Source organism: Kockiozyma suomiensis, assembly GCF_038497685.1.
Source record: "Kockiozyma suomiensis strain NRRL Y-17356 unplaced genomic scaffold V2V93scaffold_7, whole genome shotgun sequence".
Classification (NCBI taxonomy): Eukaryota; Fungi; Ascomycota; class Lipomycetes; order Lipomycetales; family Lipomycetaceae; genus Kockiozyma; species Kockiozyma suomiensis.
In genome coordinates, this window is record NW_027117670.1 from 67069 (window position 1) to 88194 (window position 21126).

General features: G+C 43.8%; 7 protein-coding genes across 7 annotated transcripts; 1 reads left to right on the forward strand and 6 right to left on the reverse strand.

Moving 5' to 3' along the window:
- Positions 1-35: 35 nt before the first annotated feature.
- V2V93DRAFT_369460 (DNA topoisomerase) lies at positions 36-5107 on the reverse strand. The gene is made up of 6 exons (XM_066910026.1): positions 4625-5107; positions 3851-4567; positions 3754-3792; positions 3627-3700; positions 360-3567; positions 36-290 (listed from the first exon to the last, which is right to left on the reverse strand). Exons 1-6 carry the CDS (start codon positions 4886-4888, stop codon positions 105-107), a joined length of 4488 nt encoding a protein of 1495 aa, XP_066765575.1. The 5' UTR covers positions 4889-5107; the 3' UTR covers positions 36-104.
- Positions 5108-5257: 150 nt separating this feature from the next.
- On the reverse strand, positions 5258-7001 carry V2V93DRAFT_369464 (RNA polymerase II transcription elongation factor-domain-containing protein). The gene is made up of 4 exons (XM_066910027.1): positions 6593-7001; positions 6437-6528; positions 6296-6379; positions 5258-6224 (listed from the first exon to the last, which is right to left on the reverse strand). Exons 1-4 carry the CDS (start codon positions 6684-6686, stop codon positions 5592-5594), a joined length of 903 nt encoding a protein of 300 aa, XP_066765576.1. The 5' UTR covers positions 6687-7001; the 3' UTR covers positions 5258-5591.
- A 568-nt stretch (positions 7002-7569) lies between these two features.
- On the reverse strand, positions 7570-8178 carry V2V93DRAFT_324529 (uncharacterized protein; the record flags this gene model as incomplete). Its single annotated transcript, XM_066907473.1, has 1 exon — positions 7570-8178. The coding sequence occupies one exon, from the start codon at positions 8176-8178 to the stop codon at positions 7570-7572; it is 609 nt and encodes a 202-aa protein (XP_066765577.1).
- Positions 8179-8749: 571 nt separating this feature from the next.
- Positions 8750-10162, reverse strand: V2V93DRAFT_369468 (ribonuclease H-like domain-containing protein). The gene has a single exon (XM_066910028.1). It carries the CDS (start codon positions 10141-10143, stop codon positions 9034-9036), a length of 1110 nt encoding a protein of 369 aa, XP_066765578.1. The 5' UTR covers positions 10144-10162; the 3' UTR covers positions 8750-9033.
- An 84-nt stretch (positions 10163-10246) lies between these two features.
- V2V93DRAFT_369471 (phosphatidylserine decarboxylase-domain-containing protein) lies at positions 10247-14331 on the reverse strand. Its single transcript, XM_066910029.1, has 10 exons — positions 13990-14331; positions 13864-13908; positions 13631-13789; positions 13473-13564; positions 12960-13405; positions 11672-12900; positions 11437-11611; positions 11239-11380; positions 10827-11174; positions 10247-10769 (listed from the first exon to the last, which is right to left on the reverse strand). Exons 1-10 carry the CDS (start codon positions 14125-14127, stop codon positions 10364-10366), a joined length of 3180 nt encoding a protein of 1059 aa, XP_066765579.1. The 5' UTR covers positions 14128-14331; the 3' UTR covers positions 10247-10363.
- Positions 14332-18115: 3784 nt separating this feature from the next.
- On the forward strand, positions 18116-20160 carry V2V93DRAFT_386252 (uncharacterized protein). The gene is made up of 2 exons (XM_066912268.1): positions 18116-19348; positions 19412-20160. Exons 1-2 carry the CDS (start codon positions 18226-18228, stop codon positions 19759-19761), a joined length of 1473 nt encoding a protein of 490 aa, XP_066765580.1. The 5' UTR covers positions 18116-18225; the 3' UTR covers positions 19762-20160.
- On the reverse strand, positions 20140-20840 carry V2V93DRAFT_369481 (GAF domain-like protein). The gene has a single exon (XM_066910030.1). It carries the CDS (start codon positions 20789-20791, stop codon positions 20234-20236), a length of 558 nt encoding a protein of 185 aa, XP_066765581.1. The 5' UTR covers positions 20792-20840; the 3' UTR covers positions 20140-20233.
- Positions 20841-21126: the final 286 nt, after the last annotated feature.

A 21126-nucleotide genomic window follows, 5' to 3' on the forward strand; every position in this document is an offset into this window, starting at 1 on the left:
TCAGGCTCGACCCCAACCCGAACTACCTGCGACAATACTGAATACTATTTCTATTCGCTACATCTCTAACAAATACATCAAAGCATGGCTAATATAAGCATCCTCTAAGCAGGGCGCGAGTACTTGTAGTTTTCTTGAAACTCATTCCACCCCTTTTCAAACTCATTCAGGTCACTATCCCACAGGTCCTTAGCGTTCTTCATCAGCAACGCGTTGAGCTCCTCCTCCTTCGCGTCTCGATCTCGCAGTAACCGCTCGTATCGCTCTCGCGTCAGGGTCCAGATCGGCATCTATTCAAATTGTATTTGTGAGCATTCAGATTCTCCAATTTCACGGCAAAACAAAATAAAATCACTCACCCCAAGCAAGTAATCATAAGAGGAAACATCGACACCCTTTTCAACTTGTTCCTCTTCCTCGGCCTTCTTTGCCGCTTCCTCCAGATCCTCCTCGTCGTCCAACGGTCCATATTTCTTCTTTTTTGCAATACCAGGAAATTTTAGCTTCTTAAGCTCCATGACAAGCTCAACGCGCTTACGATTTGACACCGTCAATTTCCTCTCAATAATCATCTTCACGAAGCGAGCCTGCGCAGATAACTTCTCAAGCTGTTCAGTGAATACGCTGGCAAGATGATCTTTCCGGCGCTGATAGTAATCCAAGCGAACGTAGTAGAAATCCTTTAGAATATCTGCGACCGTTTCATACTTCTTGATGCGTCCGCTAGCATCGAACGCAACCATATTATTCATACTGATCGAGCTTGTCAGATGAAACTTGTTTAATAAGCCTTCTGATAGAGCTTTAGCCATTTCCTCTTCGCTCAGCACAACCACAAATTTAATGTCCATCTTGTGCTGCTCAGTCATATCTTTGATCCACGGTCGCTGCTTCTCAGTCCCCGCCATACCAGCAAGCAAAAACTCCTTCATCGTGACCGTCCACATCCGAATCGGCAGCTCAGTAATCTCAAGCGTAGAATCTCCGACTTGACGAATAGTACCAGACACTTTATACTTGTCTGGTCCCATGGGTTCGATCGTACCATGCCATCCGCGATACCACGGATCCATTGGCTTGGGTGCCTCTCCCTTCATAATCCGACGAATATTATCGATAATATCAACTGGATTATAATTGGGAATCGAGGTACTCCATCCGGTGCCGATACCGTCCGCACCATTAACGAGCACCATAGGAATCACCGGCATGTACCAATCTGGCTCAATTCGCTTCTCCTCCTCTGTCATGTAGCTCAAGATAGGCTCGTCATCCACATGGAACACTTTCCGCGTAAGCGGGTTGAGTTCAGTGTAAATATAACGAGGAGCAGAAGCATCCTTACCACCAGTTGCACGCGTGCCAAAAATACCTTTGGGAAGCAACAAATTGAGGTTATTGCTACCCACAAAATCCTGCGCCATGCTGACAATCGTCTGCACGAGAGAGGCTTCTCCATGGTGATATGCAGATACTTCAGAAACATATCCAGCCAGCTGGGCAACCTTGATACTAGACTTTAAATTACGCTTAAAGCAACTGAAGAGCACTTTTCTCTGACCCGGCTTTAAACCATCAATCACGGAGGGAATTGATCGAATATTATCAGCCATGGAGAACAAAATCAGTTCCTTATTAATAAAGTCGCTAATTGGAACCTTCGGCAACGACGGGTCCAAATATGTACCAGGTTTAAACAAACGCAGCCACTCTTTTCTTTCGTCTGCCTTTTTCTTCGAGAACGCAAGATCAATCAGCTCCTTGTCCCCTTCTTCAAGAGCATGGAACTGCTTCAAATGCTTATCGAGCTGCTTGAAATATTCTCGACCCTCGGCAGGGGTCGATGTTCCCAGTCCCTTGTAATACTTGTGCTTCCATGTGCAAGCTGACCCCTCCGTCTCCTTCCAATACTCATACTCAGGCATGGTGTAAAACGGAATAACTTTGACCTTCTTTCCTTTCGTAATCGTGACCTTGACAATTGGCGTGATAAATTCGATCAAAAATCCGGGAATATCAAGCAGTCCAGGGAAAGTAGACTCCAGAAAATTAATTAATAAACCCTTTATATGACTACCATCATGATCCTGATCAGTGAAAATCATAAGATGGCCATAACGAAGATCTCTGGTACTAGTATAGTGCTTCTTGTGCTGCAAACCCATAATCTGCTTAATAGCCTGAATCTCTGCATTCTTCATGATTTGGTCATGAGACGCTTCGCGAACATTCAGCAACTTTCCTCGAAGTGGGTAAACTCCATAGTAATCGCGACCAACGACACTTAATCCAGCCACTGCAAGCGCTTTAGCAGAATCGCCTTCAGTCAGGATCAAAGTACATTTATGTCCCTCTCTAGTACCAGCTTTATTCGCATCATCAAGTTTTACCAATCCTGTGATTCGGTTTCGTTTCGATCCATCAGTCTTCTTCAAAGCCTTGTCAGCGTTTGCGGTCGCTATGTCCATAATACTCTCGATAATGCTAGAGCTAGCGACTTTCTTGAAAAATGTATCTGAAGGCACACACTTTGATCCAAAAGCAGTGGGCCGCGTAACTAGCTGCTCCTTGGTCTGAGACGTAAATGCGGGATTCTCGATCAAGCAGTTTACAAACAGAAAAATATTGTTTCGGATCTGCTGAGGCTTAACAGCACTGGACTTACTCTTCTTCTTAACTATCTCCGTAATTTTAGCAACAATTTGGTCGCAAACGTAGTTGACATGTGTTCCGCCTGAAGATGTTGCAATAGAGTTGACAAACGACACTTGATTGAAATTACCGTCCGAAACCGCAAATCCAATCTCCCAGCGGTCATTGACAATCTCATGAACAATAACTGGCTTGGGGCCAGAAACTACGGTCCTGACCGCATCAGACTCCGAGCCCTCGTCATCAGACTCGGATTTCTTAATTTGATCTTCTGCTTTAATTATGGCGTTGGCAGAAAGTGCAGTGACATACATCTCCATGTACTGCTTAAAATTGCGAATCATCAGCCGGTTATCATTCAGATAAACTTTTACATTTCGCACAGAACCGGCTAGATCGTAAACTCGTCTCATCATGATTCCAATCAGATCATCGTCTAGCTCAGTCATGCCAAAAAGTTTCAAATCCGGCTTGAAGGAGATTCTAGTATATTGCTGGCCGCTTGAGTTTGACGTAATCTTAGGCTTGCCAACCTTTGACATATTGGAGTTCCACACCTGTTTATATTTTTGCTTCGTATTCTTGTCCGCAGTCTCGACAGTAAACTCAGTAGAGTAGATATTGCAAAGCTTTGCTCCGTAACCATTTCGACCACCGGTGACTTTCTTTTGGTCATCATCATAGTTGCTCGATGTCAAAAGATTGCCAAAGATAAGTTCAGGAATGTACATGTTTTCTTTTTCATGCATTTCGATGGGGATTCCACGTCCATTATTATAGACAACGATCTCGTTAGCCTCTTTGTTGATTGCGACTTTGAGAGTGTCCATATTTGGATCACGTATTTTGTTATCGGCAGCATTGACCAAAATCTCATCGAAAATTTTGTATAAACCAGGAACATAACGAACGTTTCTTAAAAGTGTGGTTAGTTCATAAATTGCGTTCAATTTTTGCACATAAGATTTGCTTACTTGTATAGCATGCTCTTTGAGTCGGAGTCAAATGTCCACATCAGTTTGTCCGAATATTCAATAGATCCAATATACTATATGCTGTTAGAAGCGCTGGAAATGCATATTAATAACATAGAGATCTCACAGTGTCTGGACGCTTAAGAATATGCTCTAATTGGGTCAACTACAGGTCAAAGTAAGTATCAAGCAAAAAAATAGCTAAATCAATAGTTGCCACATACTTTCTGATAAGTTTCCGTACTAGACCCAGTATTCTTTGTAGCTGAAGGTTTGACAGGTTTTGCCGGAGGACCACCAAATGAATCATCATCACTAAAAGCGTCAGAATCGTCCTGCTTCTTCGACGGTGCGATAGGTGATGATTTATCCAAGAAATTATCTAGCAGTGTTAGCGGTTTAGCTTTAGGCTTAGAGGCTGCCTTCGGTTTTGAATTAGCCTTTGGCTTCGTAATCTTGGGAGCTGCGGCTGCTTTCTTTGTTGCGGGCGGTGAATCAAAGTCGCTCTCAGAGTCATCTAAAACGACACTAGATTCATCATCTGAAAAGATCGATATAGACTTTGACACAGCGGCAGCTTTCTTTGCTGGTGCTGCTTTTTTCGTAGCAGCAATACTGGTCGCAGGCTTGGCAGCTGCAGGCGCCTTCTTCGACACAGCAGGCGGCGTCAACGAGGCAACCGAATCATCGTCAGAGAAAATGGACGTCACCTTCGAAGCGACAGGTTTTTTTGCGGGCGCCGTTTTATTAGCTGAGACTCCTTTTTTTGCAGCCGGTGCCTTCTTCGTCTCACTAACTTTCACCTTTTTTGGAGGCGTCATTTGAAACTCATCAGATCCTGAGTCGTCATTGAAGTCAAAGACTTCGTCAGAGTCAACGATAGACCGCTTCAAGGATGCCGCTGAGACCGCTGCAGCGCGGCGAGGAGCGGTCTTTTTGGGCTAGTGCGCATTAGTTTACGGATCGCAGCCAATGAAAGAAGATATTTGCAGACATACGGAAACAACTGGAGAATAATCCATGTCGAAGTCCTCATCGTCCGACGAGAACGAAACGGCTGGAGGAGCCATACTGCGTGTACGTGATACTCCTAACTGTATACAAGAAGATCGAAACGTGCGAAAAAAAAGAGGAAAATAGGTCGAGCAGACCGAGGAAATAAGAGGTGCGAGACAAGTTTGCGTACGAGCGTGTTTACAGACGACGGCCTGGGTAAACAAAGCTGTACTGCGTCGTGTTATTTGAGTAAGGCATATATGCATAACAGTGAGTGCATATACAAATATTTCTAGATTTCTGGCTGCACCCTGAGTCTGGTCAAGCAGGCATATATGTACCGAATACAATCAGAAATCTGTTTATATATTATTCAAATTGTTTGTTTAATCAACAAATTTAAATAGCGACGCGTTGTTGCGGATTTTCTAGTATACCCAAAGCATTCAGCGAAAACCCTCTGGAATGCGACGCGAAGTGGACGCGTTCCGGAGAATTTAGATTGTAAAAGTTAAGGGTTCACTTTTTATCGACTAAGTAAATTTGAGGTCACAAAACGTCTTCTCGAGCGCAATATAGAAAGGATTTCTATATAAAAGTATTAGCTATGAAAATTTACATCATGCGACTATGGATAATGGTTTCAACTTGATGTTCACTTTATACTATTACTGTTTTAGATTTAAGTGCGCTGAAGATACATAATTAGATTGAAAATAGAGCTGCTCATGCATTTTTTATCTGCTGTATATCAATCATACTCTATCCGATAATAGACAGAATCACGAAATCGTCCTGCTCGTAGTAAATATCACGTAGTAAATATCAAAATCTCAAAAAAAGCAGCCGAATATTGTCCATAACTATTGTACGCCAAAGCCATATGCAAATCCAAAAATAAAGAGCCCATATATCCATCAACACATCCATATCTGCTGCAGCCACAGCAGCAAAAAATTAAATATACGACTACTCTTCCTCGCTACTTGAAGATATGTCATCTTCGACCCGTCTATTTCCGGCGTACCCTCTCAAACTAATCGGCGCTCTACTAGAGACCGGAATTGGTACTGGTGCTCTGACTTGCGGTAATGGCGGGGGCTGTGACTGCCTGGCATGCATTGGTTGCGACGATCGAGGCTCTTCGTCTTCGTCTTCATCTGACGACGATTCCAGCTCTGGATGCGCAAATCGAGATCTCGCGGACTGTGGCTGGCGCTGTTGAGCTGGCTGCAGTGACTCGTTGTCATCTTCGTCCGATGACTCTTCTTGTGCTTGCTGAACAGCCGTCACAGGTTTTACTGCTGTGGCTTTAGCAGACTGCGCGAGTGGCACCTCGTCATCATCTTCATCACTGACGGGTGACGGTTCGCGTGCTCTTATCGCAGGCTTACGTGCAGGTATTTCAAGTTCCGAAGCAGATATATCATCAAGCGATGGTAAGTCTATAACCCGATCATCTTTACTTTGTCGGACAATAGGATCTTTTATAGCCGGCGTTGACGACGATAACGAGCTGATTGGCTTCGCTGATGGCTTGGTGGGCGATGACCGAGAAGATTTTAAACGGATTACTCCAGATAAACGTTGTAACTCAAATGACTGTTGAATGAAGAAAAATATTTGGTGAGCATCTCATATAAAAAAAACTGAAGAACATAGTCAAATCTCACGTTTGTCTCTTCATTGTATATGAGCACGCAGTCGACATCTTTGCTCTCTGTGTGCTGCCCTGAAAACGAAAAAGTCTCTCCCTTCTAATAATAACAGGTTAAAATACGATAGTAATTTCAGAAATATATATCCGGGCTTACTTGTATGCCCGGAGACTGCAGTGTAAAGTCAGCCCCAGATCTAGTCAACACAGAAGCCTGCGAGTCATCGATTGAGTCCGGCTTGAAGTTGTCTATTGACATACGAATTTAGCCAAGCAGCAAAACAAACACAATATTAACATTTTCAATACGTACAACGCAAAGCGAAGAGCCGGTTGGAGGTACTAGGCGTTGTGAAGCTCTTGCTCGCCGTAATCGGGTACTCGCCGTTTTTTGACGGATCAATCATTATTCTGCTCTGCCGCTGCAAATGAAAAAAGAACAAAAATAAATCAGATCCACTCCACTTCGCTAAACTGCTACTAAAGAATTTCTTTCGCAAATAAGCAGCAGTGAAGGAGGGGTGTGGATAGCAGAAGTCGACAATATAATTGCGGGCAGGCAAGTGATTTCAATTTTGAAGGTTCACTTCTGTGATTTGCAGGCAGACCCGCTCTAAAGACTATGGATTTATGTAGCTAGTGATAATATGATAGCATTACCTACAGCCTTATTTTTTTTTTACTGCGCAGTCTCCGATATTAAAATTCTCATTATATGAAAGAGACTATGAAATACGCGATCTTTTCATATTTGCTCAAAATGGGTCAGACTCATTTAGACAGGCCTCAAGGGTGATGACGTATTGCCTCGACGACTTACCCGACAACAACCAGCACATCCACCACACACCTGCAATATAGAAGAAAGTAATTGTTCATTGTATAACACTTTACAATGAACAGTGATAAAAATATATATAAAATACACGAGTATATCGCAATATATTTGCTAAAGCAAACTAATCTTGTCCCGTCCTGATTTCCAGGAATACACCCGCCAATCGCCAAACTATCCATAAATCCATCAAATTGTTAATAATACACTGCTTATCCCGTGAGTCACAAGCGTCAGTGATACATCGGTTTAATACGAAGTCGATCACTAGCTATTCGAGCAACCTGTCACGAAGAAAAAAAGAAAAAATAAATAAAAACATAAAACGGTCCAGAAACACAAACACGTCACAAAAGATTTACATCTGAACAGCCTGTTCGAACAACATGACTATCCAGATCTAAGTGATAGCAAACAAAAAAAAAAAGAGCAAATATACTCATTCATCAGAATATTTACAAAGACCGTAATTGGACCAATGCCTGTATGGCATCAGCTTCACGGTCGTTTTCCTTGCGCGGACCAAACCCGGTCGGGATTTGACCAGTTGGCACGGCCTTCGGCTTAGCGATCGCCGACGATGGCACGGATTGCGAAAATACAGAGATCTTAGAGTCGCTGAAAGATGACACCGAAGTACGCGAAGAAAACATCGAGTCAGAAGAGACAGACGAGACGGTGTCGCGCTGCGCCATCAGATGGAACGCGTTACCGCGTCGAAGAGACTCGACTCCGGCAGATTGCCAGTCTTCCTCATCTGTATCGCCATCCGCATCACTATCGTAATTCCCTCCGTCGAGATCCATATCATCAACGTCCATATTGTCAATATCGATCTCGTCCTCCTCGCCTAGCATGCTATCGCGCTCGTCGAACGACGACGAAAACATGAGATCGCCGTCATATGGACTGAGGATCGTCGTCGTGACAACCGAACTACCCCGACGACGCTGGTCGCGTAGCACACGCACTCCCGAAAGCGGCGGCGAAAACGGGAACATGTTGGGCGATACCGGTACGCTTGCACGCGACAAGCCCGCTGCCGACGACCCGGCCGGCTTCATGATGGCCGGCGACGAGCTGCCAGATACACCTCGCTCAATCGAGCGACCGCGGCCCGCATGCGGCCAAACAGATTGCTTTCTGTTTCCGTACGAGCTTCCTAGACTCGAACTGACGGGAGAATCACGCGGACCAGGCGACCCGGCCGCCGCTAGAGCAGCTGCGGAAGAAACAGAGCCACGACGGGCGCGGGGAAGCTGCGGCGCGGTGGGTCCCGAGTAAGCCGAGAGCGCAGCGGACAAGGCGGACTGCGTCATTGAGGAAGACAAGGTAGAAGAAGAAAAAATGAAAGCCGAGGACAAAAGCCTCGAGAATAGAGGACAGGTGCAGGAGTAGAGGCTCCTCGCAGAAAGAGCTGGCGGAGCAGTAAGCTGACAGAGGCACAGGAAGCCGACAGTAGCGCAGACGCGTCGCGATTTAAATGAACCGCTTTTGGCGAGTCTTTCTGAGTCTTTCTAGCATTACCCTTACCCTTACATCACGTGGACAATATAATGATCGGCATCTGTTTTATCCAACACTGAATTGTGAAAGTTACTTTTGGTTTTTGTGTTCAAAAGACACTATTTATTTGAACTATGCTTTTTTTGGAAATGAACATCTGACTAGAAAGCCTGAGCTGCGACTTGCAAGGAGTTGTGAGGAGGCTGGATTGGGGCTAGGGTAGTTAAAGGAAGAAATAGTTTGTTGTCATGCAAGTATAACGAACTAACCAACAGATATCAAAACCCAGCAAATATAACTCCGGAAATAAGTGTGCAATACATAATAGTCCAATTCTTTACCCACAATCATGATCCATGCGCGCCTTCAAGCAAAAGTATATATATATACAGATTTTTCCTCTACCAACTAAACTACCACCATGCATTGCCAATAAACATTTTCTTTAGAGCTTGAATGGTGTAATAAGCGTCATTACCAGCATTATGCAAATTCTGTGATGAAATTCCCAGACCATTGAGGACGACCCTCATTCTTGCAGGCGCTTGATTACCAAACCTCATTCTCCAGAGCTCCAAAGTGTCCGCGACCGGTATATAATTTGGCAAGTATACTCCAATTGATTTCAAGAAATTAATATCCTGTTTGGCGTCATGTCCCACAAATACTGATTTATCATGCAAGCCATCAAAGAGTTGCTGTACAATCGCTGTACAAGCTGCCAGCGTCAAAATCTCAGACTTGCCAAAATCAAATTTCTCTGAAGCATCAGGCACATATTTCCCATTCCGTAAATGCAATGACTCTTGTACTCTAAAATGACGCACATCAGGCGCCGTCGTAGACGGTAGAGATGAATCCCAAATCGCGATGCCGATCTCGGTAATTTTCCCCTGGTTTCTCTCATATGCCTCGATATCGATAGCCACAAATACTTTTGACTGCTCTTTGATGAAAGTTTTTATATTTTCAACCATCACTTCTCGAGATGCGTCAACTAGGGCACTCCTTTGAGCTGCCTTGAGAGGTTTGCCAGTCAGAACTGGCTCCTCGGCTTCTAGCAACAACGGATCTAAATCATAAGATACACCGTCCGTTTTCTTAACAATCTCCTCAAACGAAGACACCGAAAATACCTGTGCTAAATTCACAAGTCCCTCAATCTGTTCCGGCAAAATCTGCTCCTCATCGACAATATAACCAACATCAACACCAGTACGTCGTCTCACTTTATCGAAAAAATACTCAATCTGATCGTCTCTCAGAAACAGGTCCTTTTTGCCTCGGTACACTCCAACATGAATATCCCAACCACCAGTGAAAAATAAATGTGCTCGAAAATATCGTGTAGCAGACGTACGTCGCTCGTCATCTAACGGAATCACGCTGGCACGAGTTTGTACTGCTGCAAGACGCGTCATGTGTTTCTTATGCTCGGTGGCCATGACTCGTGCTTGGTCGTACACTTTGCGATTATGAAGTTGACGACATCCTTGACTGAGATGAGTTTTGACTTGTTGCATTACCTGTATTGCACATAACTTCGGTTAAAAAAAAAAAAAAAAAGACGAAATAAATCTATGGCGATGTCAAAGTTGGATTTTACTTTAATTGTGGGTACTGGTTCCCGGATAGCGCTCTACGCCTACTCTACATCGAAATGTAATTCCTTTTTTCGTATTCCTACTTGGCGTGCAAGATACCATATTTAGATTTTTTTTTGGCTATAAGAATGTCTGCGCCCTAGTTTGCCTTTGGCGCCAGACTCCCCTCAATTCTCCGCGCTGCATCCGCTTTGTCCTCCTCGGATACCTCATTGGCATTCACTGCCATCGGCTCAAATTCCGGCTCATCGACGCTATGCGCAACAGACATACCTACCTGAATCAGCGTCTCAAGAGAGGCCTTAGAATTATTACTCAGATCAGAATCCCATTTGATTTTCCCCGGCTCGAAAAGTACTACGAGCGTACTTCCCCCAAATTTAAAATATCCCAATTCGCTCGTTCGCGAGACTTTTTGTCCTGCCTGTGCGGTTATGACTGTACTTCCCACCATCATCGCACCCACGCAAACAACCATAACTCGCCCAAATGCATCCGAATCGATAGGAACCAGCACGCGGATATTCTCGCCATATACGTCAAGCCTGTGGCTGCATTAGCTCTCGCCTGACAAGAAAAGAAACAAAAGAATCGGCACTCACGATGACCGTACAGCCATTGGATTGACTGTATAATAAGCACCTTCAATCTGCTTAGGCTTACCAAGAACGCCATCAACCGGTACATGAAACCGATGATAGTCCTGCGGCGCCAATCTGAAGATACCCAACGATCCACCAACAAATTTTTCAACTTCATCAGGATACGCGTTGCCAAACAATCGCTTGATTGAAAATTCTTTACCCTTGATCCAGATCTTTGTGGCTTCTTGGACTTTGCTGAAAACCACGGTGCGACAATCGGCTGGTGAGACTGCAATTTTTGGGTTCTCGGGCGCGGCACATGGTCGGGCACCTGGCTTTAGTTTTCGATAAAAGAACTCATTAAATCTATCTCGGACAAAATTTATCTATTAGCAAACCGATCAAATGACGAGAAGAAATTGTTACATACGTCTTGAATTCGTCTAATGGACTGAGAACTTGAGAAAGGTCAAGTTGATGAAATTCGATAAATGGTTTAATCGCCTTCACCGACCTCGGATCATCGTATTTCTTGCCTTGCTTAACGCTCAAACTCGCAAGTAATTTCCGAACTAGCTCACGTTAAATCATACAGCCCATCTTTCTCTCTAAAAAAGAAAATGCTTACTTTGTCCGCGCTCCATTTCACGACTTTTGAGGCCTTTGTATAGTAATCTGATTCCGAGACGTACATACATACTCATCCGCTCTTCAGAAATATATCCCGTAATCCTATCTTGAACTAGAATATTGGCCGAATTTTTGCCCAAGCTATATCCGCCATATGAAATTTTAGACACGACCTATACGAAATGAATTAGCACATTTCCAAATTCAGAATGTATCGCTGGAAACTAGACTACCTTTCCAACCCACTTCCGCTTGGCTTGATCGGCAGTCACATAAGCGCTCATCGTAAGCATATCGACTTGTCTCCAACCCTGGCTAGCGCACGTAGCCAAATGCGTGACGATATCAATCTCGGTGCGTCGATCAAGTCTTGGTTGATGACAAAGTGGACATTCTTTAATTTTAATTACCCGTTCGACAGGACTCTCATTAACTGGGATATCTTCTTCAAAAGACTCGACGCTCTGTGACGGCGTTCTCTCGCTTTCTTTGACTGAATATTCGGCGTCGCTTGGCTCAGGTTTAGAAACTTCATCAACTGAAAGTTCTTGGATCCCGCTTTCGAGCTCAGCTACGGCAGACTCGGTAAGTGTCGCATTCGGCGCCGCCATATCTTCGGCTGTTCCGAGAATAGTAGTAGAAGTGTTCTCATCCGCCTGAACAACTATCGGAATGACAGACACGTTAGAAGAGTCAAGTTTTTGCCATGTCTCTTCTTTACTCTCTTTGACTACTTGCTCTTCAAGACAGGCAACGACTTGATAAATCTCAAGATCCTCATCGATTGTCTTTCCATACCGCGAAAAGAACGAATCAACAGTATCGTTATGAAGAGTGGACCCGATATGCTCAAGCAAATTAGCCAGCTCGATGCGGGAAATCAATCCACTGTCGTCATAATCAAATTGCCTAATCAAATAATACCAAAACCGCTGCCGCAAGGCCGCATACGGCGCATATTTGGCGCGAATCTGAATCACGGGATTATGCTTGTCCTCCCATTTGATTTTATTCTTCATAGTCAGCGGGATATCAAATGTATGTAACGTTTCATCAGTTTCGGCTGTCGCAGTCTCGGCGTCTCTTTCAAGCACGTATTTCTCGCTGCGCGATTTCGACGGGCGTCGCTCTCGAGTTTTTTGAAGTCGAGTTGGTGGCTGTAATTCTTCCTGTTTAATAGGCTGAAAATCAAAGATCCCCGATTCGGAATCCGGTTTCTGAGCACGTTTCAGGATCTCCTGCAGCGGGAACTGAGCTCTTGCTACAAAATCATTATTCGACAGTGCATCGCGATCGATTACCGTGAGCGTGAACGTGTAGCTTTGCTCGTGACGCATGATTGGAAAAAGAAATTTCTCGTTGAAGATTGGATTTAGGTTATGTCTTTGAACGCCGGTGCGGACCACGTTCTTGCCAAAAGAGACAATGACAAAGGGGTCCATGTCGAATCCCGTTCGGGTCACTACACTCTAGTTAGCTCATCCTAGATTATGAAGAACCATCAGAAATAAGACAACTGACCATTTCTCTCAGAAGGTAAATCAGTGACTTTGACGATTTCAAAGAAGACGACTCCAGCCATATCAGCTCCGCCACCAATAAAATGGAACGGCTTCATTGATTTGCGTCGTCGTAGACGTAATCTCCGCCGTCTGCGTTGCCGCCTACTTTCTTCCAAATCGTTCACATTCTCGGTTTTTTTCGCCGAATCGCTGATACTGATGGCTTCATCGTACTCTTCGTCTTCTTCTTCGTCAGCGAGATCATCTGTTAGTTCGTCGGAACTGATGTCTGATGGGTAGACTTCGATCGGGTCGACTCTCGACAATAGCGATCTCCATTTTTCGAGTAATTGACGATTGGATGCTTGTGCATCAGATGGATCAACGAGGGCTAATTTGATATAAACCGCACCCTTTACGTAATTCTTGCGCGAGCGGGCAGAGTATAAATTATACCATTTAGGTCTATAACAAGCGCTTTTAATCTCTTAATTCAAAGAGAGAGGGGGAAGGGAAAAAACCTTTAACTTACTCGTTGGCTTCTACATCGCCGATTTGGATACATTCATCCTCTCCGCGACCGAATTGCTCAATAAGCGAGATATCAAAATTTCCCAGATAGTCCTATATAAAATTCAATTCAGCACATCAGCATTCGTGACCAACAGTTTGAATTCAGTGCCTGCTCACTTTCTTGAATCGGTCTTTATCCCACACTGTTCCTTCGATAAGGTACTCTGAATCAGAAGGGAATAATCCAGATGTGAATTCCGCGTTCCATTCAGGATTTACAGTTTTTGGAATTGCTTGTGTAGTCCCTTTAAAATCATCGACCGAGAAAACCACATACTATAATCATTCAAATAAATCGGTATTAATTTTGGTGATAACTCATATGCTTGGACAAAAGATAGAATGCTTACGGGATCACTTGTGCCTCCTCGATCACGAGCAGCAAGATCTCTCGCCTACAATCCCACAAAATCCAGTCAGTATCCTGCAGCACCAAATTGAGATAAAACACGAAAAAAAAAAAAAGGAAATTGTACCTTGATAATGTATATCTTCAGCACAAGTGACGGATCAATTGCAGGTCTGGGAGACGCACTTCTACTGCGATCCGGCGAAGTATTCGCAGAGGCATTGCGCGACCGTAGACCTCGGCTTAGTAGATGCGGTAACACCATTTCAATCTCTGTATGAGCTCGACTTGATGTAAAACAATTTAATAAGAATTTTTTCTTTCTTTTTTTTTTTAAAAAAAGCTCGCGTAGTGCAATATAAAAGTACAGCAAAGTGCTGAGAGGTTTGGTAACAGGAAAACAACGCGCACAGCCGCTTTCTAAAAACAAACTTAATAGTTACGTCAAGTCAAGCTGAAGTGACAGCAGTCATAAAGCCATGATTTTATAAACTTACAGCAATCAGTGTTTAAATCAAAATAGCATTATTTAGAATTTTATTTTATCTTCATTATGTCCATATGATAGACTAACCACAAGTGGCGCGCAGGCCGAGAAATGAGTGATGATTGTAGTTGATTTGACTATTTACAGGCACAAAAATTACGTCACCTGCGGACGGGCGGCTCATGTCATCAGCATCAGCCTCTACTGTACATAGTACTAATCAAAATGACATCAAGTATTGTGATTGGTTTGGTGATAAAAAAAAAGAACTCAAGGTCTCTCAATTATACAGATGCTACGTATTTACAGGATTCAGACGACTATGCTATCTCTATAGCATTGCAGATATGAATATAGAAATGACAAACAGTTGCATCTTAAAAGTGTCTTTTCTGTAGGCTAAACGAGGCGGCTCAGCTCAGGTTGCACATGTTAATAACAGGAAATCTTCATCGATAGAATAATACACTATGTAATTGGACAGCGCGAATACAACTTACTGACGCGCGCAGACCAATACAAATCGAGAGGACAGAAAAACAGAACATTCTTTTTTTTTTATTTTTTTTTCTGCCTGGTTAAGGCAATGACGTAGAAGACGCGGAGAAGCAGAATAAGCTATACTAGATCTTGGATCTGGACCGTCGATCTAAGTCGTTGAGATGCTATTATTGCCAAGCTTAACATGAGCCTTTAATCTTCCTTGCTACTGAAAAAAAGAATAGTGGGCTACGCTGGTTAGACAGACTGCTTAGCGTTATAGGAAAGCAGCGCGACCGGCGACGACAAGACGCACTTGCACTTGTGCTCTGCATTTGCATTGACTAGTATTTTCTTTCAGCCGCCGTAAATTACTTGAAAATAGAAGGACTGAGGGTGAAAAATTTTTTTGCTGTTGTCAACCATCGCGAGTGAGAGAAAAAAAAAAATTTTAGACATGCGTGATGAAGAAGGAGCACTAGTTTACGAAAATTTTTACTCTCTCTTCAAATGCAACCGAGAGAAGGTGAATGTGAGGATAGAAATGCAACTATAAAATATCAAGCGTCGCGCTTATAATATAAACTAATGCGACTAAATTAACAAGAACCCAAATAAATTTACTAAATATAAGACATACGAAAGCCAATATAGCAGTGTGATAATACAAAGTAAGTGAATTCCAATAGAAGCTACTGTAATTGTAAACAAATCAGCAGCCAGAAACGGCGCTGTCGGTTGCAAGCATCTGCTCGCTAAGCAGGGTCCTTGAACCTTAATAGTTAGTTTTGATAAAAAAAAAACGGAGACGAGCGGAGACGAGGCTCCGGTTCAGGTTCAGACCGTCAAAAAATTTTTTACGCGAGAGCCAAAATGAAGGGATTAGCGAAAATTGAAATTGAATATACGTATGATTAAATGCAAAATACAGACAGTAAAACTCTTATTACAGTAATGATGATTGGTACTTTATTGTATTCCGTATTGGCTAATTGTCGATCTGGTTTGTGAAATTAGAGCTGCAAGACTGCACGATCACCACGATCACCACGATCACCACGATCACTAGCTGCAGCCCCAGAAGAAGAGGAAGAAGTAGAAGCAGAAGCAGAAGAAGCAGAAACAGTCGAATTAGGTATAAGCACGGAAACTAGTAGTTCTGCGTGTCCTTTATCAAGCGAGGTAGCTGGATCCGGTTACTGTCTAAGTGCACCGTGCATAAGAGCTGAAAGTACGTCATTGAAAAAAAAAATAAAGAAAAAATAGAGAAAAGAGAGAAGAAAGAGTAGGTGTTGAAAAAAAAAAAATAAAACCAGAATTCGTGTATCGAAAGAAGAAAAAGAAAGAAAGACGCATGAATTCAATTACTCGGCATCTTTAGTTAGTTTTTGGTGCCGCAGCAGAAAAAAAACCCCTGCAAAACCTCCACAGAAAAAAGCATTTCTGAGGCCCTGAAAAAAATTTATGAAAAATTCATACAGAAAAAAAGCAAGGTTTCGGTTAGTGTGTGTTATCGAACCAGCCGTGGCTTCTTTTTTTTTCCTCTTTCTTTTTTTTTCTTTTCATCCTTCTCTTTCCTATTCTCGCCTCATTCTAATTTTATGCAGCTTAAAATTTTTCTCTAGCTGCTGTGCGCTCAACCCGCACTCGTCATTCATGTGTTAATTTTCAATTTCAATTTCAATCACATTTTTAATTTCAATTTCAATTTCCATTTTTAATTCCAATTTCAATTTCATCTTTCATGTTATTATGTTATCATGTTTTTATCGGCAATTGCTGTTACTGCTGGCAGGAAAGACTAAGCGATCAGTAAACAAGTGATGGGATATAGACTACGTAATTGTAGATCAGAGATGCAGAGCATGAAAAATCTCTGCTCGTTGCCAGAACGCTCGCTTCTCAAGATATGAAACAAAAAAAGCCTTTAAATACTATGGTCTTTTATGCGCGCTGCTGCTGCTGCGTACTCTACATTCCTTCTCTTAGGAGTTTTTTTGTCATTCCTCTGCCATATCAACAATTAAGCGTGATCGTGGTGATTGCTGCTAGAATTTTGCCTTTTTTTTTATTTTTGCATCACCTCCTGTCAAACAAACTGAATTATACGGCTTCGGAAAATTCTTTCACCGCAAAAAAAACCCAAGGTTCGAGCTTAAACCTTATATATTTACTCAAACCCTAATGTACGAGTACAAAAAACTCCTTTTCGATTGTGTAGCGCAAGATAATCAACAGTGACAGACATTCGTACGATTGAGCTTATGTGTTGATCTGAAGCTCAATCTTGGTGGAAAATAGAATCATAAATTAGGTACAGTTAGATTTAGGCAACTGATCTGGTTCTGCAGTCAGATTCAGCCATCATCAGAGATGCATTATTACTGCGTCTGATGAGAGATTCGCATGCTTCAACTAGACTAAGTATTTGGATCATCAAACTGCTGGATCTCGATTCACTTTGAATTTTAGTTCTCAATGCATTCATATTAATTCTCTGTCTTACAAAAAGACTTTTACAGCCACAGGGTTCTTGCTGTATTGCTTTGCATTGCTTGCATTGTAAGAAACCTGTAAACGTCTTAAAAGTTCAGCGGCTGATAGTAAATAGAAATTAGTTTGTTTGACTAGAATCATTACAGATTTAGTTTAAACCATTGCGAAATTATCTTTCGCCAGACAAAGATATTAGTAATATCAAGCTCTGCATAATTTCTTCGCCCGCTTTCTATTGGCAGATCGACAAGACCTTTTTCAAACTACTGCAGTCATATTAAAATATAATTGAGCATTCGACATCAAATCAAGATCCGCGCGTATTCTCTATCGCAGAAAATCCCAGATATCTGGCGAAATTTGCCCCATACGACGTACCTGATCTCGAAGATAAGCTCAAGATTGTTAACCTAGAAATCGAAGCGTATGCGCAAACAAAGTCAACTCCAATCCAGCCGAGGTTGTTGTAATTCTACCTGGAATGTCCTCGCTAATTAGCGAGTCTCGGCATCCTAGCTCTCTTGATTTCTCGTCAGTCTTTCGCTAGCCGTTCTTGCCTTTTGCATTCCTCAACCTGCCGCTCGTTAGTTGCACCCCGGCCGCTCAGTAAGCAAACTGCCTCTTTCGGCTTAGGTTTCGGTGACAGGTACGCTCCTGCGCGCCGAAGAGCGCATGCATTAGCGCCGTGCTTCTCCGCAACCGGTTCGACGCTCAGCTCGGTTCGGTTCTCGTCCGCAACAGAAACCAGTCCTCCCGCCGCGCGAGGCGAAGTGCCTCGACGCAGACCTTTCCTCTGCCGATATATATATAACCTCTTGACCTCCCCCCAAGACCCCGGCCTGTGTTTTGCAGAGACTGGCCCTCAATGGCCCCGCGCACCCGCACTCCGGAGTCTACACCATGAGCAGCCCCCTCCACCCCCACATTCAGTTCCCTGGCTCTAGACCTCCGCACAACCACCCCGCACCACCACCGCGCACTGCGTCACGACGCGCTACGCTACCTTCCTTTGACTCTATGTCCGTCGTCGCTCCTGCTCCCTCTCACTGGCCAGGCTATTCCTGGGATAAGGCCCGTCCGTCTGACCCCGCCGCCTGGACGTCTACCTCCCGAGCGGCATCGCCGCACGCAGCTCTTGCCGTTCTCCCTCCTATCCATCTCGGCGACGCACGTGTCGATGACCGCGAACGCAATCGTCTACCCTCCCTACTTCCCCAATACTCTGGGCAATTCCCTACCCCCGATCCCGATAGCTTCCACCAGCCCTATCAGCCCCTCCAACATCTCCTCCAGCAACCCCAGCAGTCGTCGACTAGACCCCTCGTCTCGACGGCGCCGTCATCACCGATCCATGCTTCGCACAGCGAGGCAGTGGCCTGTGCGATGGCAGTCACTTATCATCGCCGTGGGATCGAGCGCGTGCAGGAAAACTCGTCTCATATATATCACTTTGTCGCTCGCCATTATCCACCGACAAAATCTCTTGATCATAATTCTTCTACCGCGCCGCTGGAGCTATCTGCCATCCCGCCGTGCTCATTGTTGCCTATGATTGAGGATATTCTCAGACGCGCTGAAGAAAACGTGCGGTTTTTTCAAGCCTGGCGGGATGCGACCGCGGCTGAAGATCTGCAACGTCGCGCAGCACTTACTCCTGCACTTCAGCCGACGCTACAACTGTCTGCTGGTGCTGGTGCTGGTGCTGGTGCTGGTGCTGCCGCTGCCGCTGCTGCTGAATCGTCTGCAAGTCAGTCATATGTCTATCCATCTGCAGGTCCAGTTACTTATCCGGCCACGACGGTCTCGCCTTCGCCAACTTCTTCTCCCGATATCACTGGAGCCAGTATTTCGACTGCCTCGTCTTCCAATGCCAATGTAAATTCTGTTACTGCGGCTCCCACAGGAAAGAAGCGCGTTAAAGGATCGCAATCTAGTCGGTGCCGCCAGTGTGGGATTTCGAAGACGCCAGAGTGGAGACGTGGGCCAGATGGTGCTCGCACTCTATGTAATGCTTGCGGACTGCGTATGCTTGTTCCTCTATCTCTCTTTTGTCCATGTAGTATCTTACTTATTTTCAATTTTCTAGACCACGCGAAATTAGTCAAGAAGCGCGAGATGATGGCAGCCTTGAACAATTCCACAGCTGCTAGCGGTACGTCCAGTTCTCAGAGTAAATTATCCGCTTATGCACAACCGTCTCCACTTTCGCGACAATCAACTCGCTCCTCGCGGTCCTCGCGAGGTGGTTCGGCGGCACCTTTCGAAGAACAATCTAGATATTATACATACACGGCTGCACAGTCGCATATTCCTGGTCCCCAGCAGCAGCAAGGGTACCAGCAGTCTACGCACACGCAGCAGGGTAATGCTCAGCTTGGTTCGTTTCAACAGTACTCCTATTACGAGCAGCAGCGGACTCCTCCTGGAACCACATGATACTCGCTCTTTACGTTCTTTTTTTCTTTTCTCGTTTCGTTTGCTATTCGATATATTCGAGTATTTCTTTTTCTTTTTCTTTTTTTCTCGCGTCCAGTATTTCAGTAATTCTGCGTGTGAGGAGGGATGTGCATGTTTCTATTTTTTATTTTTTTGTGGGGTTATCTTTTTGCTTCTATGCTCTCTTTTTTACTTTGGGTGCTCTTGGGTCTTGTTTTTCTGTTGCCTTTTCTTTTTCTTTTCTTTTCTTTTTCTTTTGAGAAGTTTAGAAGTTTCGAGAGATTTATTGCATTTCATCTAATATATAATATCACAGCACGTGGTTTAACTTTGAGGAGGAGAGGTTTATGCAATTTAACTGATTTAGAGAAGTAAATTATTACGTTCTATATATACATATCTTCAACAAATGAAAAAAAACAAACGCCGTACTCCAGATATATCTATCCAACCATTTCATGGCCATGCCAAATTACCATTCACAGGCATCGGTAACCAATTTCGCCAACTTTTCCAAAAACTCAACATCAACCTCATCAAATCCATTTACGATCAAGCAATCGATATCCAAGACACCACGTACAACACCTTCGCTATCGACAAGAGGTACCACGACTTCACTCATTGTGTCTCCATCGCACGCTATATGTCCGGGAAATTCTAGTACGTTGGGAACGACTTGGGTGATTTTGGTAGAGGCGGCGGTACCGCAGACGCCGCGACCAATTTTAATTGTCTGGCACGCGACGCGACCCATGAACGGTCCCAGCAGCAACATTTCCTCATTGCCATCAGGTTTTGTTTTTAAGCAAGAACTAGAAACGTAGAAACCGGACCAATTAACACGCATTTCAAGAGCTTCAAAGGCATACCAGCAAAGTGAGGCTGCGTTGGCAAGATTAGACGGCCAGAATGTTTGAGAGTCGAAGAGCGACGACGCCGATACTAGGGCTGTTTCATAGAGTTCAGATTTCGTTATTGTTTTGGAGAACGTTGTTGCGTCTGCGTGATGCTTCTCGACTTCGGCCATTTCTCTCTTTTGTTTGTTTTTGTTTTAAAAAAAAAAAAAAAGGAAATGCTGCTCACGCGTTTTTAATTAAACACTTCGAAAAAGATGTAGCTGTCACTTATTCAGGATAGTCACGTGATATGAACCGAGCTAACCTCGAATAGCAGCATATAATCATATTTGACTGCTTTTTTCTATTTTTTATGTTGGAAAGACATAGCAATGAAGCCAATCAATGATATATAGATAGTTTGGAGTAGAGCCATTGTCTGTATCGATTATGAAATCTATATTTACACAAAGACAGACCGCCGCATGCTCCATCTTCAGTATTCTCATTCTGTGTCGATTTCATG

Bases quoted from the DNA above. Each gene is read 5' to 3' on its own strand.
- V2V93DRAFT_369460 (XM_066910026.1), bottom strand. From the start codon at position 4,888: ATGCATATATGCCTTACTCAAATAACACGACGCAGTACAGCTTTGTTT. The intron at 3,793-3,850 runs GTATGTGGCAAC...TTTGACCTGTAG, and splicing joins GTACGGAAACTTATCAGAAA to TTGACCCAATTAGAGCATAT. The intron at 291-359 runs GTGAGTGATTTT...CAATTTGAATAG, and splicing joins CTTATGATTACTTGCTTGGG to ATGCCGATCTGGACCCTGAC.
- V2V93DRAFT_369464 (XM_066910027.1), bottom strand. From the start codon at position 6,686: ATGATTGATCCGTCAAAAAACGGCGAGTACCCGATTACGGCGAGCAAG. The intron at 6,529-6,592 runs GTACGTATTGAA...GTATGTCAATAG, and splicing joins CCGGCTCTTCGCTTTGCGTT to ACAACTTCAAGCCGGACTCA. The intron at 6,225-6,295 runs GTGAGATTTGAC...TTCATTCAACAG, and splicing joins TATACAATGAAGAGACAAAC to TCATTTGAGTTACAACGTTT.
- V2V93DRAFT_369468 (XM_066910028.1), bottom strand. From the start codon at position 10,143: ATGCAACAAGTCAAAACTCATCTCAGTCAAGGATGTCGTCAACTTCAT.
- V2V93DRAFT_369471 (XM_066910029.1), bottom strand. From the start codon at position 14,127: ATGGTGTTACCGCATCTACTAAGCCGAGGTCTACGGTCGCGCAATGCC. The intron at 13,790-13,863 runs GTAAGCATTCTA...GAATGATTATAG, and splicing joins GAGGAGGCACAAGTGATCCC to TATGTGGTTTTCTCGGTCGA. The intron at 10,770-10,826 runs GTGAGTGCCGAT...ATGCAGCCACAG, and splicing joins CCAATGGCTGTACGGTCATC to GCTTGACGTATATGGCGAGA.
- V2V93DRAFT_386252 (XM_066912268.1), top strand. From the start codon at position 18,226: ATGAGCAGCCCCCTCCACCCCCACATTCAGTTCCCTGGCTCTAGACCT. The intron at 19,349-19,411 runs GTATGCTTGTTC...TCAATTTTCTAG, and splicing joins ATGTAATGCTTGCGGACTGC to ACCACGCGAAATTAGTCAAG.
- V2V93DRAFT_369481 (XM_066910030.1), bottom strand. From the start codon at position 20,791: ATGGCCGAAGTCGAGAAGCATCACGCAGACGCAACAACGTTCTCCAAA.